Below are 19,664 nucleotides of genomic sequence, written 5' to 3' on the forward strand. Positions count from 1 at the left end.
TGGTCACTATTAGAAATATGTAAAGGCATTTGTGTCTAATTGTAACTCATTTCTACTAGATGTTCACAAATACTGGTTTCCCGCTGCATGTCCATATATCGGGTGAAACTTCAGACTAGTCTTTCCTATTCAAATTACTCCTTAAAAATTAAGTGGTTAGGTCTTTATGGAAGAATTAAAATAATGCAAGATATGCTAATAGTGCAGTATTTGGGAAGTACTCATCAATTTCAAATAGGTGGATTTTGTTCCAAGCTGAGAAGCCTGGACTTTTTCAGGCACAGTGAATCACTTACACAGCATTTCTTTGAGAAACTGACTGATGTGAAAATCATGTACTTTCACTTTTACTAGTATCATTTACTGCTTACAAATAGCATTACTCAAGGTGGGTGTATTTAAAGATCTTTAAATATCAGACAACGAAGAAAGCAAAGCAGAACTATTTCTCACTTTGTGTTATTAATATGAGTATATGCACAAAAACATTTTTAGTTTGGGATATAACGGAATTGGTTTTATCATCTCACTAGGTGTACATATAAAAGACTAGGTAATTTATGTGAATTAGAATAAAAGAGTTTTATTGAAAGATAGGCACTTTTGAAATTAGTACAAACCAACAAAGAAATAATCAATAAAAATACATTTGAATCATTTCTTAATAAGCATATACAGTACATATAAAACTTTACAATTTCCTCCTTTATTGCTATAACTGTTGTTGAAAGTTTCATTCCTGAGGTTTATGGAATCTATTAAATTTCTAAAATTAGGAAGGAAAACAAAAACCATCTTCCTTGGTTTGAGGCTGAAGTGTGAATCGTCAGTGTAAGTAAAAATATCATTTTCCCATACATCAGATATTTTATTCGGACATGGTCCCACTGGAATTCATTCCCTAACTACTGACCCGCACACATACCATATTTTCAAAGAGTTGAAATGTTTAGCTTGTAGATCATGTACAAGCTGTTATTACTAAGTATTTCTATTGCAAAGTAGCCTCCCCCTCTTGAAATGCAAACATATAAAGTGAATCATTTAAGATCTGTTTTTATTTAAATAACAATTCAAGTATCTCCCCTCTGAAAACCATTAATATTTATGAGCCACAGTGATAAATATGTTTTCTGAAAGGCAGAATATCTCTTGAATATCCTGTGCTTTGCCCTTAGATTATGTAGTTATAACCCAGTTTTGGCTTGCGCTATATTTTTGCTAGCTTATTGTACATCTTTATCTATACATTTAACTAATCATTTAGAAAAATATTAACATCAGACACAGACAGGTAGGTTTCATACTACAGCATTTCATTTTAAAAGCTATATTAGTAAAGATGCAGTCTGAGTGAGTCCCTTGTGCTTAATTTCAGTGATGGCCAATGCTTAAGATGTTCATGGAGCTTTAACAAAAGATGGAGTGATGTCATAATCTTGAAAATGAATTCCTTTAGATGCTGTGATCTTCATGATGGCACCATTGAGAGCGTCATCTTCAATGAGTGTCATTAATCCATTGGCGATGATTGATGGGCTAAAAATGAAGGAAACATTTGTATTTTGAAAATAAATGAAACTAAATAACATCACAATATTTTCTTAAGCAGCTGCATGCTTGTCATAGGGAAATATAATTCATTAAGCTATTGTTACCTTCAATTTTTATTCATTGAGATGTTAAGTAAATTATATAACAAATTTAGTGCTCATTGGGCAATGCATTTGAAGTCATTAATTATATTGCTAAAAATGTTCACTTTCTTATCTAGACCAGTAGATATCTGACTTACTAGACAGAAACTCCACTGGAGGAAAAATAGAATCAATTAATAGCATTTATTGAAGATCATTTTTACCAAGTGCCATTTTAACTACATTCCATGATGTATATCATCTTATTGGTCTGCCAAAGATTCCTAAATTTGTTATACTATGCCTTTACATGTGAGAAAACTGATACTTTCTGAAGTTTGGTGGAGAAGTTCATGGTCAGTGGTGGAGTTAAAGCTGAGATTTGATGTAGCTCTGACGCCTTCAACACAACAGCTATAATTCTATGTTGAGAAAAACTCATCTAACTCGTCTTGCAAAAGCCTCACATACTTTTTTTTAATGAAGGATACCCTTATGCCATGGCAGTATATTTGGATTTTATTATTTATTTTTTGTAAAAATTTTATTGCGAATAGATTCTTTTTCCTGTATTATATTCTGATTATGGCTTCCCCTCCCCCAGGTACTCCAGGATCTTTTCACTTCCCCACCCACTCAAATCCACACCTTTCCTTTTTCTGCCACACTAGAATACAAATAAAATAGGGATATTAAAAATAATGATGATAAAATAAAATTAAACAAGATAAAAACAAATAAACCAATAGAAGAAAAACAGCCAAAGAAAAAGCTCAAAAAATATGTATAGACTCAGAGACACATCCAGAAATCCCATAAAAATACACAATAAGACTTTTTTAAAAAGCCCTGGAAAGGCATTATGAGACAACCTCTAAAAATGCCATTGAGTTTTGTTTTGTATTGTCTGTCTACCATGGGGTATAGTATCTGGCCTTAGGAGTGATTGTATGTCCACTGAAGAAAACTAATTTTTCATTTTCCAGTGGCTCTCAACTGCAGACAGCTTCTGGGTTAGGGATGGGGGCATGTGTCTGCTTTCTGTCTCAGTGCTGGGACCCTATCTCAGACCTGTTCAAGCCCTGTGCATGCTGCCACAGTCTCTGTGAGTTGGTATTTGTGTCAGTCCATCTATTCTAACTTAGACACAGTTCTTTGATTGTGTGCCCAAGTGTGTGTCCATGTGTGTCCGTGTGTGTGTGTCCGTGTGTGTGTGTGTCCATGTGTGTATGTGTCCGTATGTGTGTCCGTGTGTGTGTGTGTGTGTGTGTGTGTGTGTGAGAGAGAGAGAGAGAGAGAGAGAGAGAGAGAGAGAGAGAGAGAGGAGAGAGGGAGAGAGAGAGAGAGAGAGAGAGAGAGAGACAGAGAAAGAGAGAGATGATCAATTGTTTTTATGAAAGTGGTTAAAATTTTGGAATCATATAACTATACAACATTACACACGGGTTTTACTTGATTTTTGCTTGAAGTTGAAGTTTAGGCAAGTAAGGTATAATTACCATGAAAAGGGAACAAATATCATTTAGAAAAGAAATCTGATAAAGGCTGAAGTCTGTCTGTTTTCAAAGCAAAATTCATAACGTTTAACCACAATTCTATTCCTCCTGCCTGTTTTTCCCGTCAAAAGTTTGTCAACCCAAACCCTGAGATTTATATCATTTTCTAAAATTTAAAACTTTAAAAAGATTGCTTCTGTAGATGATGCTTCGATCCACTGTGAAAAGAAAGAGTTTTACTTACTCCAGGATTCCATAGAATTTCATCATCGCCTTGATCTGATCCTTATACTCTATATACTGGCCCATGTTTTCTTCTTTTTCAATGGACTCAAGGATGGGTGTGTTGACAAAGCCTGGACAAATAGCATTCAGTCTTACTCCGCTCTTCATAAGGTTGGCAGCCATCTGCCAATGAGAACACAGTTGAGGGCTTCAGGAGCTTTATAAAAGTACAGTACAGGACACCGAAACTAACATTAAAATCCTCATGGAAAGCACACTCATCAGATAGGCTCTGAGATAAGGAACAATTACCAACATGCATGTAAGGTATAAACACACAGAATTCATTCATGAAAGCTCCAGTGCACTCGCTGTTTTAAAAGTATCGACACTGGAAAACTCCTAAGATTACAGAATTAACCAAGCTGCTCTTCTCTGTTGAACTCTCTAGGGACCTGAAGCCAAGCAACTGAGGCTTTTTTTTTTTTAATGCAAACATCATAATAAAAGTTCTACTACTTGTGAATTCAATATTGTCACACTATGTAAACTTTTCATTACTTTTCATTATACAGAAATACACATAAAACAAGGTTGGATACTGGGGGGTTGACCGAAATGTTTTCAACTCAGGCCTTTCAGTAACTTCTCCTTTTGTTTCTTCCAGAAATGATGGCTCAGCATTTACTAATTCAGCATCTGCAAGTAACTTCCTAACTGCTGTGAACAATGAGAATTGACTATAGAAATAGCCAGTCATACATTTAAATTTGAAATATCTGCTTAGTAACGGTTTATCTTCTTCTAAAATATTGAAATATTTTTAAATTAAGTACTGAGGTCTAATCAACCCAAATTAAGAGTAAAGACTTCTTTCCTTCTCGAGAATGATTAACCCTGATGCTTCTGCTTATGATTTCTCCTTGTTAATGTGAAACACTTCATCTTTCTCGTCGTTTCATCCTATCCAGTACTACTCAGAGACCTCCCAACTATCCTTTTCTGTTGTCTGTGCTTCATAATACATTTTCCAAACAGCAGGCAAAATTCTATTAAGTGTTCTATATAAGGACTCCTGACATTAATATTGCAGAAACTGTGCACAGTTTTAAAAACAAAGAGAATTTCTCCATTATTTAAAATATTCATTTGTGTCACCTAGTGACATCGATATATTCTTTATTTAGTCTTCTACATGATCGAAAATGTTTTTATCATAAGGCCCTAAGTGGGACGTCTCCTCCATCTTTCGGCTAGATTTTTTTTTTTAATTTGTATTTCTTTTCTTCTAGTCTATAAAAATTTGGGTTTCATCGATGAGCGCAAGGAGGAAGAGAGGCTGTGGTTCTGATTTCCTCACCGCTGCCGAGCGTGTGAATCCGATTATGCCGTGCTTGGAGGCACAATAAACAGGTTGTTGAGCAACAGGCATAAGTCCTGAAAGAAAGGAAGAAAAAGTCTAAAAGAAGCTGAAGTTTTCACAAGTGCACTATCTTATAAAGACTGTGCAAAGGATGGCTTTTGGTCACAGCACTTTAAGGTTAATCCTGAAAGTACACTGGGGTGCAACAGCAGAACCCCGAACAAACAACCACCCCACAGAACCTATCCGACTTGAGTGACTGCTGCTGCCCAGCTTATTTCTCCTGTCAGTCCAAACTAAACAGTCAGATTTAACTACTCATTTATGTATTTTTCTGTCTGATGAGTTTCTTCCACTAACTTTATTTTCCTTTTGAGACAGAGTCTCATTGTACATCACAGGCTGTCTTTGAACTTGTAATCCTCCTGTCTTAGCCTTCCAAGTACCAGGATTATGGGTGTGTACCACTTTTCCTGACTCAGGTGATCCAGTTCTAATAATTCTTTTTAAACATGTAATTCCTCTCGGTCAGGAAATAGTGACTGGCCCCTGGTTACTGTGAGATTCATTCACATCACGTATCATATTCATGTTAAATTATTCTGCTGATAGGTGCCAGTCTCCACCCAGCTAACTAGTCACACAACATCACCACCACACAGTTGAAAGTGCCATGCCAAAGTTCAGCAATAAAGTCAGACCTTAACCACTCCCTGGGTGCCTTCCAGGCTTCCATTTATGAAGCATGTTTGCCCAAGAGCAGTTTAAATCCCTGACGAGGGTAGATCACACTTAGTACACAGTGATCTCAAGGTACTAGAACATGTTGGTCCTCTTGTTGTTCTGCGTCAGTAAAATGTGCAAGAATTTACAGTGTCTCCATAGGGTACACGGGGATGTCAGATGTGTAAAATAAAGAGAACAAGGGAGTGTAGCCAGATGGTACTGTGTATGTCCCTGCGTCACCTATTTGTTACAGGTATATGGGACAAAGGTAGTGTTTGCAAGATGGTGTTCACATCCTGTGCAGAAAACAAAAGGTGCGTCTTTAATCACAGATAAGCTAACTGACACAGCCACAGAAATGACAAGAATACTGTTCATAAATATTATCAAAGATGATGACTGAATGACTTTTTGTTACCTAGGTAGAGTGGACAAACTTAATGATCTCTTGCTGTGGGATGTTCTGTATGTCCTGTGGGAGCCCTTCTTGGGTTCTTTGTGGCGTTACCCAGCAGGTCCGCATAGAGGATGATTAGGACCATGGGCCTGAGTGCAGGTGTCTGAGATGGTCTGCACTTGGCTGTGCTGGGGGATGGTCTGTATGTCAAGTTGTTCTGATTGATCAATAAATAAAACCTGATCGGCTGTGGCTAGGCAGGAAGGATAGGCGGGACTAACAGAGAGGAGAAATAAAAGGACAGGAAGGCAGAAGGACTGATGCCAGCCGCCGCCATGACCAGCAGCATGTGAAGATGCCGGTAAGCCACCAGCCACGTGGCAAGGTATAGATTTATGGAAATGGACTAATTTAAGCTATAAGCACAGTTAGCAAGAAGCCTGCCACGGCCATACAGTTTGTAAGCAATATAAGTCTCTGTGTTTACTTGGTTGGGTCTGAGCGGCTGTGAGACTGGCGGGTGACAAAGATTTGTCCTGACTGTGGGCAAGGCGGAAAACTCTAGCAACAAATGGCGCCCAACATGTTGGCAAGAGTTTGTACCTAAAACCTGAGAAAAAAGATTCTAAAACGGAACTAAAAACAGCTTCTTAATTGTCTCTCTCAAATGAGCAGCAGCTGCCGGTTTGAGTTACTGGCGGGTTCCTGGTGTGTGCGCTTGACCTGAAGTATGGCGGGAATGAGGCCTCTGCAAATGGAACATTAAGCTGCGTGGCGGATTTAGCCTTTGCTAGTACAAAACAAAAAAAGAGGTTTCTGGGCTACACGCTGCTTGGATAAAAGTGTAGACCCACTATTTCTGAGACTTGATGGCTCCCAGAGCTGGTGGAAAACGTACCACCGCCAAGTTGGGAAATTAAAGGGGGCGGAGCCAGCAGCCACAGAGCTGTTTCAGGCTTAGAAGGCTACAGTTTAAAGCAATAAGTTCGCAATAAGACAGATTCAGATGGAACAAGACTTTAAATGCTTTACAATGTGTGTAAAAATGTACATAGGCTTGGAAGAGAGAGGAAAAGGAACATAGACAGTTATATAAAGAAATAGAAAGTTTAAAAAAATAAAGTCTTTAAAGAGAAAGTAAAAGTAATATAAAAAATAAGCCACATAAAGATGGCTATCACACAGAGAATCTGGATTATGTTCTCTTTGATATTTGTAGCTGAAGAAAAACATTTGATTGCAAAGGCTGTTGAGTTATGCCAAAATGTATATTTTAAAGGTACCTTGACTTCAAAATTTAGATGTAAGGATATGTTGCTTTGGAAAAGAGGCTCTGTTTTTGTCTCTACAGAAAGTCAGAGGCTATGGATTTGTTCCAGATTAAGATACATCAGGTTTGACCAGCCAAGACCTCCTGAAAGGTCTCCGATGACACCATGGCCCAGATGATCCAACATCCAGAATCGTTTCAAGGCAACTGGCTCAGACGATACAGTCTCACGGACTACTCCATGAACCTAAAATTTTCTTTGTATCCCCATAAGATACTGTGCCCCCCCTCCAGCAGGAAGTAGTAAGAGAAGCTACGCCCAAATTCCCAAATATACCAAGCTGGCTTTAAAGATGTGTAAAAGTTAAAACCTTCCTTTTTAAAAAAAGAAAAGGGGAAGTGCTGTGGGATGTTCTGTATGTCCTGTGGGAGCCCTTCTTGGGTTCTTTGTGGCGTTACCCAGCAGGTCCGCATAGAGGATGATTAGGACCATGGGCCTGAGTGCAGGTGTCTGAGATGGTCTGCACTTGGCTGTGCTGGGGGATGGTCTGTATGTCAAGTTGTTCTGATTGATCAATAAATAAAACCTGATCGGCTGTGGCTAGGCAGGAAGGATAGGCGGGACTAACAGAGAGGAGAAATAAAAGGACAGGAAGGCAGAAGGACTGATGCCAGCCGCCGCCATGACCAGCAGCATGTGAAGATGCCGGTAAGCCACCAGCCACGTGGCAAGGTATAGATTTATGGAAATGGACTAATTTAAGCTATAAGCACAGTTAGCAAGAAGCCTGCCACGGCCATACAGTTTGTAAGCAATATAAGTCTCTGTGTTTACTTGGTTGGGTCTGAGCGGCTGTGAGACTGGCGGGTGACAAAGATTTGTCCTGACTGTGGGCAAGGCGGAAAACTCTAGCAACAATCTCTGGCTATTTCAAGGGGACACACATGAGAAATATATCAACTAGTGTTTTTCTGGCTGTGGTCATGAGCAAGCACAATATATTTATGCCATTTCTTTAGAAGTAGAATTATAAATGCAATTGGAATGCCAAAGAGCTTGTTCGCTTTTATATGTAACTATAAAACAAACAAACAAATAAACAAAAACCAACCCAACCAACTTACCAACCAACCAGCCAACAAACAAACCAACCAAGCAAACAAAAACCAAGGTCTCCCTATATACTACAGACTGGTCTCAAGTTTTCTATGTAACATAAGCTAGCCTTGAACTTTCATTCCTTCTGTCTCAATCCCTGCAAGTGCTTGGATTAAAAGCAGGAGCTACCATATCCCAGTGACCTTGTTCCCATTTTAAAAAAAATAGCATTGGGTTTTATGAATTTTAACATTGTAAGTTTTCACTGTATTTAAATTTTTACAGATTTGCTGAGTTATAATTTATATAAAAAACAGCATATTCTTTTTTTTTTTTTGAGACAGGGTTTCTCTGTGTAGCTTTGCGCCTTTCCTAGAACTCACTTTGGAGACCAGGCTGGCCTCAAACTCACAGAGATCCACCTGCCTCTGCCTCCCGAGTGCTGGGATTAAAGGCATGTGCCACCACCACCCAGCAAGCATATTCTTAAGATGTATAATTTTATAAGATTTGACATATGTATAAACAACTGATGCTATGAGCATAAACTATGAAGCTATAAGCATATGACAACAAGCAAGTCCATCACCTTATGATTCTTCCTAATTCTTTCCTTCTGTCCTTCTCTCTCCACCCAAGAAACTACTGATATGCTTTGTTAGTGTTTGCATTTTCTAGAATTTTATGCACATGTAATCACTGAAGTTTTTTTTTTTGGGGGGGGGGAGTCTGCTTCTTTCATTTGGGATAACTATGTTGGGACGTATTCATCAATATCTTATTGATATTATCATTATTACTATAATTGTTCCGCTAAACAGCAGTCCACTGACTGATATAGCATTTATCTATACTATGCATTCACTTGGCAATAAATGTTTGGGCTGTTTCCAGTTTTGTGGTATTAAAATTCAAAATAAAGAGGACTCTACCCACCGGTTAGGCATTTGGTCAAATTCTAGAAGATTTTTTTTTCCATCACACAGAGGGTGTTAATTTCAATTATTGCCTCTCAGACTTTGAATAGGTAGGGTGGATTATTGCTCTGCAGTGCTTCTTGTACTGGGGTGGGTATAGTGTGACTTTGGGACCCCGTTCACATGGTAGTTTAAGTGTCTGTCTTCCTTTGGCTCAATCTCTTCCTCTGTAGTAGCAAATACAGCTATGCTTTGGAAGCATTGGCTTCTCTCCTTGGCTAGACCTGTAAGCATGCCGAACAACTCTAGACTTGTCCCCGACCCTCTGGTTTCTGTATTTTCCTGTTCTGAATGACTTTATCTGCTCCTGATGAACATAGTTTCCTCGTTTCTCTCTTTTCGTGGCATGTGCGCACACACAGATGGGGCTGATTTTTCTCAAGGTTAAACTCCAGCTTCTCAGCAAGAACCCCTCATCTGCTATTCGTTCCTGACGTGGAGCTTTGTTTTAGTCACAGGCACCTCTCCTGCCAATTTTCTTTACTTAAATTATGTGGATACTAATTCCAACATTCAGGCTGCACTGAATTTATTTCCAATACACACACGAGTAAAATGAAGCACAAAGGCAAACATGCATAAATTAAAATGCATATAACCAATGGGTGGACTAGTACTATATAAAAATATCACTTATAAGCACTGTTTTAGTATTTAAATATGACCATTTTGCTTTTTTCTCCAAGAAACTAACAAGTTTCACACAGACTGGGAGAAAATACTTCTAAAAGTTATATGTCATAAAGGCCTGATAACTAAATATACATATTAAAATTTAAAACTCAACAGAAAAGAAATGAAAAAATTTTAAATCAGATAAAACTACTTCTCTGAAGAAGATACTACGTATAGCAAAGAGGCATATGAAAATATGCTCACTGGGTGGTGGTGGCCCATACCTTTAACCCCAGCACTCAGGAGGCAGGCAGATCTCTATGAGTTTGAGGCCAGCCTGGTCTACAGAGCGAGATCCAGGAAAGGCTCCAAAGCTACGCAGAGAAACCCTGTCTCGAAAAACCAGAGAGAGAGAGAGAGAGAGAGAGAGAAAATATGCTCAACCTCATTATGTCCTCATGAAATTTCAAACTAAAACGAGGTACCCCTTCATCTTTTAGTGCTGTTTTTGGTCGTCTTTGTACCCACTGTTCCTGGACAACATACTCTCAATTCCTCTCTCCTTGTCACAGGCACACAGGCAGTCACAAATTATTTTCATACTTCAATTCTAGTTCACTAGCCGGAACTAATTAGAATAGCCCAAATCCAGACACTGAGAGTCGCAAATGCTAGTGAAATAGAACAATAGGAATTCCTAGTCATTGCCGGTGGGAATGCAAAATGGCACAGGCACCATGGAGACAGCCTGGCAGTTTTTAACAAAAAAATGTATTTTTACAACTCTATTCAGCAATTGTGCTCCTTGGCACTGACCCAAAGTAATTGAATATGTATGTCCTCGAAAAAACCTGAGCATGGATGCTTCCAGTGGTCTTATTTGTAACTGCCCAAAGTTGGAGTCAAGTGAGATGTCTTTCTATGAGTAAATGAATAAATAGCACACTGTACTTAGCACTAAAAATAAATGGGATATCAAGCCGTGAACAGATGAGGCAGAAACTAAATTTTTTATTATGAAGAAACAAAGCTGAACTGCAAAAATGACTTATGGTAGGATTCAAGCCATGACTTCCTAAAAAAAGGCAAAGCTGTGGAGACAGAGGAAAGGTGTGTGTTTGCCAGGGCTGGATAGGAGAGAAATGAATGGGTCGAGCAGAGGGTTATCAGGGCAGCCACAGGGCAGCATGTACAATAAGATAGCTGCCAATGTGAGTCAGTGTCATCTGTTCAAGTCTACACCAAGAGTGGACCTTATGAGGAAGTCACAGCCCCATGCCTACCTTCATGATCAAGGGAATGCTAAATTTCAGTGAGGTTTGGTGAATAAAGTCTTTATGTATCAAGAGGGATTACAACACAGTGGATTGGACCTTGGGTATCAGGCATACTGAGCTCAAATCTTCAATCCGGAATTATGAGCCCATCTGCCATGTCAACTCTGCAGAGATAAGTGATGCATACTGTAGTGCTTTCTGATGCAAGCCGGGGTAGTAATAAAAGCTACTGAGTCTACAATAAATCAACATACACAATATGCTTAAAATGATGCTACATCACAGTAACAACATCACTATGAGAGTTAATCTTCATTGTCAACTTGACTACCTTTATAGACAGAGACACACTTCTGCATGTGTCTCTGAGGGGGATGTTTCTATAGAGGTGCAACCAGGAAGGGTTGAGTCCTGGACTGAGAAAGAGAAAAGGGGGAGTGGGAGTAGATGAGAGGAGAGAGAGAGAGAGAGAGAGAGAGAGAGAGAGAGAGAGAGAGAGAGAGAGAGAGAGCACTCCGTTTTCTTTGTCTCTCAATCTGTCCAGTGTAAACAGGCTCCACTATTACAAATACACTTCCTTTCCTTCCTTCCCTAGCATATTTGTTTATATCCTTAAACTGTGAGTTAAACAAATCCTTCCAAACTTATTTCAAACCAGTCATTTGGTCACAACCATAGAGAGTTAAGAAATACAATTACAATTCATTATTATTTTTACATCAACATACTAGAATTCATCATTTTCTCTTAAGATAAAAAAAATTTAAATTATTGATTAATTGACATATTTACCCATCTATCTGCTTTGCATTTTTAAAAAGAAACTGTATCTTTTTTTTTTCTAAAATATTACAAACCTGGGACAGCATCCTAATTAGCAAACCATGGAGTGTTATAAATCCTACCACAAAAAAAACTTATGGAAGTAGATTCATATAAGAACTATGAATTTAGTTCCATTTAAGTGAAAAATATAATCAAGTCCTATTTTAAATATATTCAGCTGCAATGAAGGTTAGATGAGTCCATCTAACCATACAAGGAGTTTTTACAGCCCAAGGACTCCTAAGGTCAAGTTGCCGAAATGAATACCTGCTAAATAAATTAACTTGTCCTCTTGACAAGGATTCAAAAGCAGCAGCAACAACAAGGCAATTGGTTATGCTGGGGCTGGAGAGATGAGTTGGCAGCTAAGAGTGTATTCGGCCCATGCAGAGGATCAGAGTTTGTTTCCCGATGGCCATATCAGGTAGCTCACAACTGCTTGTAATTTCAGCTTCAGGGGTCTAAAGCCTCCGTCCCTCTGAGTACGCACAGAGAGATAGACACACACACACACAGACACACACACAGACATAGACACACACACAGAGACATAGACACCTACACAGACATAGACACACACACAGACACACATACACAGACATAGACACACGCACAGACATAGACACACACACACAGAGACATAGACACACACAGATACACACCATAACTAAAACTAATAAAAAATATTCTTTTATTTAACATTGTAAGAAATCTCTGATTGGTGCTTTAAAATTGATACTTGATATTTTAAAAGTTAAGCATGGTAGTTTTCAATAATTATGTTTACTAATAAAATACAAGATGGTTCTTTTAAAACACTCTCTCAAGCCTAATGCTAGCCTTTATGTCTGCCAACAATAATAAATTTAAGATACTTCTGCGGGTAAAATGCTTGTAAAAGTGTAAGGACCCGAGGTCAGATCTCCAGCACCCATATACAAAGCTAGGCACAGTAGTGTACACCTGGAACCCCAGAACTGAGGGGTGGGCAGAGACAGGCAGATACTGAGAGCTCATTGGTCAGCCTGTCTAGATGAGCTCTAGGTGCACTGAAGGACTGTCTGAAAAGTTAAGATGTGCACACAAATACCACACACATATACATAAAATGCAGTTTTAAAAAAATCAGTAGGGTAAGCAGTGTGTGTACTTCTGTATGAATGAGCATTTATGCCATAAGCATAGTCATGTCAAGGACTCTAATGCCTCATACCCATGGAATAGCAGAATCTTTGGTGGGTCAGGCTCTGGGGAATGGTAAAGTCTTCCCTTGTTCTGAATATGGATCTTGACAGTGTGTGCAGAAAGTATGAAGCCCAGCATGCTCCTCCTTGATAACTGCACCTTTGGACTGCTCCCTTGCCAAGACCCTCTAACTCATCTCCTGGTGCAGTTGCATATAACAAACATGCCTGTTTCCTGGCTGCTGGCTCAATGCCATCAGAGCTCATGGCCCACCCAGTCACAGTTTTTTCTTTACATGTATCCACTCTCTATCTCTCCAGTCTGGTCAATCCCAAAGCTGTGCAGATCACAACACAGTAGAAGGAGAAATTCTTCACACAAAACAAACACTTTCTATGACTATTCAAGCTACTACTGAATAACACCCAGATGATAAAATAATTTATATAGTGTATATAAGACATTTGAAATACTTGAAATTTACTGATGTATGTATAAAGTCATAAAGTTTTAAATTCTATTTTCATTTTATTCTCTTCTTAATATCTTTCTATCCATACTTGTAAAACCCAGCCTTAATAGCTACATTTCCCAATAAATAAAAAGTTAATTTTTTTATTTTGTGCAAAAGCTAATGTTTTTCTCACAATTGTATAGAATCTGCAAGCATATTTGTTTCTCAATAGATATGAATCATGTAAAATATACTATGTAAAAATACTGAAAATAACTCAATTTATGAATATAAATTGTGAATCCAAAAGGCAAAAAAAACAGGATCTAAATCTGTCACATTTTCTATACAACCCCAAAGGAAACTAACCATTTGCTTATCTGTCTACTTTTATTTCCACTTCTTTATATGAGGGGGAAATGGAGAAGTAGCGGGGATCTATTTATCTATGTTTATACCTAAAAGTGACCAAAGAAACTTGTGGACTTCCTCATTATACGGTTTTCACATGACAGAACACGTTATTCAGGGCAGTTTTGTTATTTTTTGGTTAGCTTTGTGTGACTCTGGGACACAGCTTAGGGTCTGATGCACGCTAGGAAACTGTCCTCATACTGAGTCAGCTCCATCCCCATCCCTCGGGTGGCTTTTCTTTTTATTGTTAGGTTTATCACGAGGTTATATGTGAAAGTGTGGTGTAACATAAAAAGTGACAGAATATTTACAACTATTACATATTTTATAATATGTAATATTATATAAATAGTCATATTTATTTATATATTTATATTATATAAATATGTAATGTTTATATAAATAGATAAATCCAAGAATATTTTCAGTGATTGATTCTCAGAAAGTTGCTGTTAATATTCCATCAAAATTCTACTTCCTATAAGTCCAGTCCCTACTGTGATGTTGCCAGAAGAAACAGAGATGGCCTTTACCCAGCCAGTGAAGATCCCTAGTCACAGTAGAAGCCAGCTTCTTGCAGTGAACACCTATGTCCTCTTACCTTGGAACAGAGTTTTAGGATCACCCAAAGTCCTATTCCTAAATAAAGTTTGCAGTGAGAAACACAGCTCTAGAAGACTATTACTTCCCATACTAGGAAACAGTGAATCTGCCCACTTCCTAAACACCTCATTAAAAAAACATTTAAGTTTCCACACCAGTCCTTTCTAATATGTGTCTTCTTAATTATTTTATGATTAAATACAACAAAATTGATACTAGTCTTTCTGGACTAGCAAGGGGAGCTTTGGCAGTGCCAATCAGGAAGTGGGGTTCATACACTCATGACAGTGTGCGTCAGAACCATATAGTAGGAAAAGTTGATCCACTCTGGGACATTCACCAAAATATTGCAAGGTGAGTTTTCTTTTATTATAACTAGTCATTATTATAACATTTTTCACACTATGTAGTTTCTTTGAAATTAGTGGTTTCAATGACTATTGAAGATAATTCAATGAATTATCTGAATTATTGAATCTGAAGTTGGCTGTTTTGAGGAGGTTGGTTGGCTAGTGAAGTCTTGGCATTCTGTTGTCTCCACCCTTCAATATTGGGGTTACAGGCATGGGTGGCCATTCCAAGCTTGTTGCATGAATGCTGACGATTTGAACTCAGGTTTTCACGCTTGCCTATCAAAATGATCCTACTCACAGGACTATGTTCCCATCCTAAGAAGCCCACTTGACTTGTCTTATGGCCCCACAGTTATCTAGACATCAGCAATAAGCCAGACTTCATTTTCTCTTGTTGCCACCTGCATTTTTTTAATACTTGAGTGTGTGGCAAAATGAGTGTTTGTATATCATGTTTAAATAAAAACTCCTATAGAAGAGTCCACGTGGAGAGCAATGGCCAGACCCTCTTCTTGAGGTGCAAGTGGAGCACATTCATTTCTCCACTCAGGCTCATCCACTCTGCTTGTTAAACCCATTAACTACCTTCGAAACTGCGTCAGTGGTCATTACTCATAAGTTCTCTGCCCAAGCCAGTATGACAACTTGAGGTTTTCCCAGGGCAGTGAAGGACTCTGCTGGTCTATAATAAATCATAAGGGCTGAACCAGATGAGCTGAATGTGGCCTGCAACTCTGCATGCACTAGAGTGAGCAGAAAAAACAAAACTCAAACTGAAAAACGTGTAAAGGAAGCTTGGAAAACAAACAGAAAGTAAATGTTAAAAATACTTAGAGCCGGGCGGTGGTGGCACACGCCTTTAATCCCAGCACTTGGGAGGCAGAGGCAGGCAGATCTCTGTGAGTTTGAGGCCAGCCTGGACTACCAAGTGAGTCCTAGGAAAGGCCCAAAGCTACACAGAGAAACCCTGTCTCGAAAAACCAAAAAAATAAAAAAATAAAAAATACTTTGAAAGGCAGAAATAGTCTTCTCCAGGGAAGAGTATGCAATTGGTTATCTAATAGCAAGTGGTTGGCCCTGAAAACATAGATACAAGTAACATTATATAGATTAGCAACTTATATTTAGAAATAATATATACACATATTTCATATATATGTATGTATATATATAATTTCTCTCTATATATATTTGTATGCATGTAACAACAATTAATGAAAAAAGGAGGCCATAATTTGAAAGAGAACAAGAAGGGGTATATGAGAGGGAGAGAGGAAAGAAAGGGAAAAATAGTGTAATTATAATCTCAAAAATAAAATAAAAAAGTACTTAATATTTAATAATACCTCTAAGGTTTTGTTTGTTTGTTTGATGACCTCAATCTATGTACCATGACTCAAGGTCATACATTTGTTGATATGGTTTTGAGAAAATTATGAATAAGGGGTTCTCTTTTATCTCTAATTATTTTAATACTCTGTTGTTCATATATGCGTGTGTGTGTGTGTGTGTGTGTGTGTGTGTGTGTGTGTGTGTATGCCTGCAAGTACATGTACACATACATGCTTATTCATGCTAGGTGAGTGCTCTTCTACTGAGCTACATGGTCAACCTTTTTTATCTTGAGACAAAAATCTCACTATGTAGCTCAGACTTGCTTCAGACTGGCCATTCTCCTGTTTGCTCCTCTTTAATGTTGGGACTATGCTCTGAAATTTTATCAAATTGATCTAGTATGTATGAGTTAGACTTTACTTGATAAAACACAAGACTGTTTTGAAACTTTTGCGATGAAGGCATGTTAGCAAAAGCTCTTTGTGGGAAGAGCGGTAGCAGAAGACAGCTAATGAGAACGAGGAAATGATATAAAGCAGGTGTGGAGACTGCATCGGTTATGCAAAGGACACTTGAAGAGGCCTGGAAGCCGAGCAGAGTGGACACAGAGACACTTAGTCCATTGTTTAGCCTTTTAAAATGGGGGTGTCTTACATGTTAGGATGAAAATCAAAGGGAAGAGGAATTTGAGACGACATAATAGTCATTATGGTAATAGGGTCAGAAAGTTAGTTTAGAACCAAAGCAATCCTATCACTGAATTTGTAATAATCCACAGTTGCACCTGCAGGAACAAAAACACTTATATATAGTTATAGATCTTATGTCTGAAATAGCCCCCCCCCCAAAAAAAAATAGCTCCAAGGGTGAGTGACATGATGGGGCCAGTTCTTAGCCAAGAAAGCAAAATGAACATTAGATTGAGGCCCTTAAATTGCTCTTCTTGATGACACGTTGGAACGTGGGATTCAGGCCAGCTCCCAGTGTGTGTGTCAAAGGAGGGCAAGCTGCAGTGTCACATGAAAGTTAGCAACAGCCTTGGGGACCCCATGAGTCCTGGAGGGACCAGCAAAATGAAAAGATTTATTCAAGACAGGGTTTCAATTTCCTTTATGTTCTTCCTAGGCTCATAACCTTGGATAAAGAGGTAGACTCATAAATCAGTGCATATCTGAGATAGATAATGAAGGATTAGAATTTAATATGATTTGCATCAGACTGCACGTGTGAATTTTAGCCCTGCTGTGCATTGGCCACACAGGCTGGGGCATGGCACTTAACTCGCTTGCCTTGTCTTCATTTCCGTAGTAGACTATGGACTCTTCAAATATAGTGTTTACAATGGAACCACGTTGCCATAGTCTGGATGCTCAATGCCCTCTAGATGTTCATGTATGAAGGACCTGATCTTGAGGGTGGTGCTACTGACAGGGAGTAAATCCTTTAGGAAGAGACCTTCAAGGAGGTTCTTAGGTCACTAGGGACATGCCCATGAAGGAGACTGGAGGACCCTGATAGTTACCAATTGTGATATTATTGTTTCAGTCAATCAGACACTCCTCCACAGTGCATTACCCTTAGAAGAGGCTCCAAGTCCCTATCTGCTGACCTTGGCCTACAACTTCCATAACTCAGTTCTGGTCTTTTTCCTTTAAGTCTTTTTCTTTTTAAGTGAATTATCTCCAATACTTTGATTATAGTGAAAGATACTTTGACTAAAGTGAAAGAAGAAGAAGTATGATTACTCATACTAATACATGAGTAAACAGTTAATATTCAACAAGTGCTCCTGGTTATGTGTTTAGATATTTTAACTGGAAAAATGACAGTAGTATTATCTTGTATCTCTCCTTATTAATTGCTCCTTGAGGCAATGAAGCTCATTTATATATTACACAATCTTTATCATAGAGTCCTGAATTGAGCCAACCTTTCCAAGTTTCCTAAGAAGTAAGTACCCAAGGCCCCCACTGACGCAATGCTAAGAGGATCTATGTATATTTCTGCATATCGTCCATGGTTCTCCAAGCTCTGCTGACTCAATTCTCTGTATAAAGAATATCCATAGAATAGTCTCTTCTTTCCCTCCCTCTTCTGTTTACCTTCTCATACTAGGAATTGAACCTAGTGTTTCAAGCATACCAAGGAAACACTCTACTACTGACCTATATCCCCGGGGGGAGGGGGGGACACACGTGTGCTTTCAGGTGCCTGCAGAGGCTAAAACAGGGCATCAGATCCTCTGGAGGTGGAGTTAGAGATGACTATGAGCTGCCTGATATGGCTGCTGGGAACTCTGGTCCTTGCAAGAGCAGCTGTGGAGCCACTAACCAATGTCACCTCTCATTTAAAAATATTTGGGACAGGGTCTTTTAGTGCATCCTTAGAATTGAAGCATCGACATTTATAGGTAGATGCCACAGGGGAAAGTAACCCAATTATCCTTAATGCTTTATAAATTTGGTTTCTAAGCACATTAGGGGTCTCAGTTTAACTTTAAGCAACCCAGAAAATGAGATGTCAGTCATACTTCAGATGTCCTAAAGAAGGATACTTATAAATATACAAATTGTACTTTTATAATGACTCCCGGAGAAATTAGGAAAATGCTGAGAATGAGAATCAGGGATTTAATGAGTCATAGATATCTCTAAATACCACTGCTGGCTTCTCCTGATTCTCCCCAATACTACTGGAGGCAGAATGGACAGCACTGTGATTGTGTGTGTGTGTGTGTGTGTGTGTGTGTGTGTGTGTGTGTGTGTGTGTGTGTGAATTCTTATCCTGAAGTTACTACACTGAGACCAAGCTGATAATTTAAGGTCTTCCTATCTTTTGGACATGAAGAGTTTAGACTCGCTCTCAAGTATGAGCAGGCTTTTTAAATGTCATGACTTCACTTGCACCCTTCTAGACGCATTGGTGAATTATTCTGAGAAATTTTGTTGTTGTTGTTTATTTGTTTGAGATGGGGCATTGCTGCTGGCTAAGCTGGCCTCTAATCTGGGCTGTCCTCTTTCCTCCTACCTGAGCTCCTTCAAGTGCTGGTGATGCAGGTGTGGACCAGCACATCCATCCCTGACTGGAGTTGTAAAAGTATAGTTACTTAACTGAGTCGCTCCACACACTGGCAGCTATTATTGAAGAATACAGCATTTTGCTGACATTAAACCACTTTATTCTGAATGAAAACCACTTTTGGATTGCTTGTGTAGCCTCATTTCTTCAGTCTTCAGTGTGGCAAAAAATCAGCTGTCCACTGAAACCATTTTTCTTACATGTACAATTAGAAAATATTTTCCAGATTTTTTAAGTAGCTAGATGAATCATGGGTCAAATTTTGCACTGGAATGTGAGCACAGTAAGGTCTGCCATGGCTTGGGTGGGTGGGGGTGGAAGAGCAGTGATGTGTC

The 19,664-nt window shown here is 38.7% G+C and overlaps 1 protein-coding gene across 1 annotated transcript in view; it reads right to left on the reverse strand.

The window, feature by feature from the left end:
• Positions 1-557: 557 nt before the first annotated feature.
• Positions 558-19,664, reverse strand: part of Hpgd (15-hydroxyprostaglandin dehydrogenase) — a 30,789-nt gene continuing 11,682 nt past the window's right edge. The window contains exons 5-7 of the mRNA XM_006970922.4: positions 4,719-4,795; positions 3,378-3,541; positions 558-1,539 (exon numbers count right to left, since the gene is read on the reverse strand). Coding sequence (XP_006970984.1) covers positions 1,401-1,539; positions 3,378-3,541; positions 4,719-4,795 — 380 coding nt within the window. The 3' untranslated portion in view covers positions 558-1,400. The remainder of the gene's footprint in view (positions 1,540-3,377; positions 3,542-4,718; positions 4,796-19,664) is intronic.

Source organism: Peromyscus maniculatus, chromosome 17 (genome assembly GCF_049852395.1).
Source record: "Peromyscus maniculatus bairdii isolate BWxNUB_F1_BW_parent chromosome 17, HU_Pman_BW_mat_3.1, whole genome shotgun sequence".
In the NCBI taxonomy this organism is placed as follows: domain Eukaryota; kingdom Metazoa; phylum Chordata; class Mammalia; order Rodentia; family Cricetidae; genus Peromyscus; species Peromyscus maniculatus.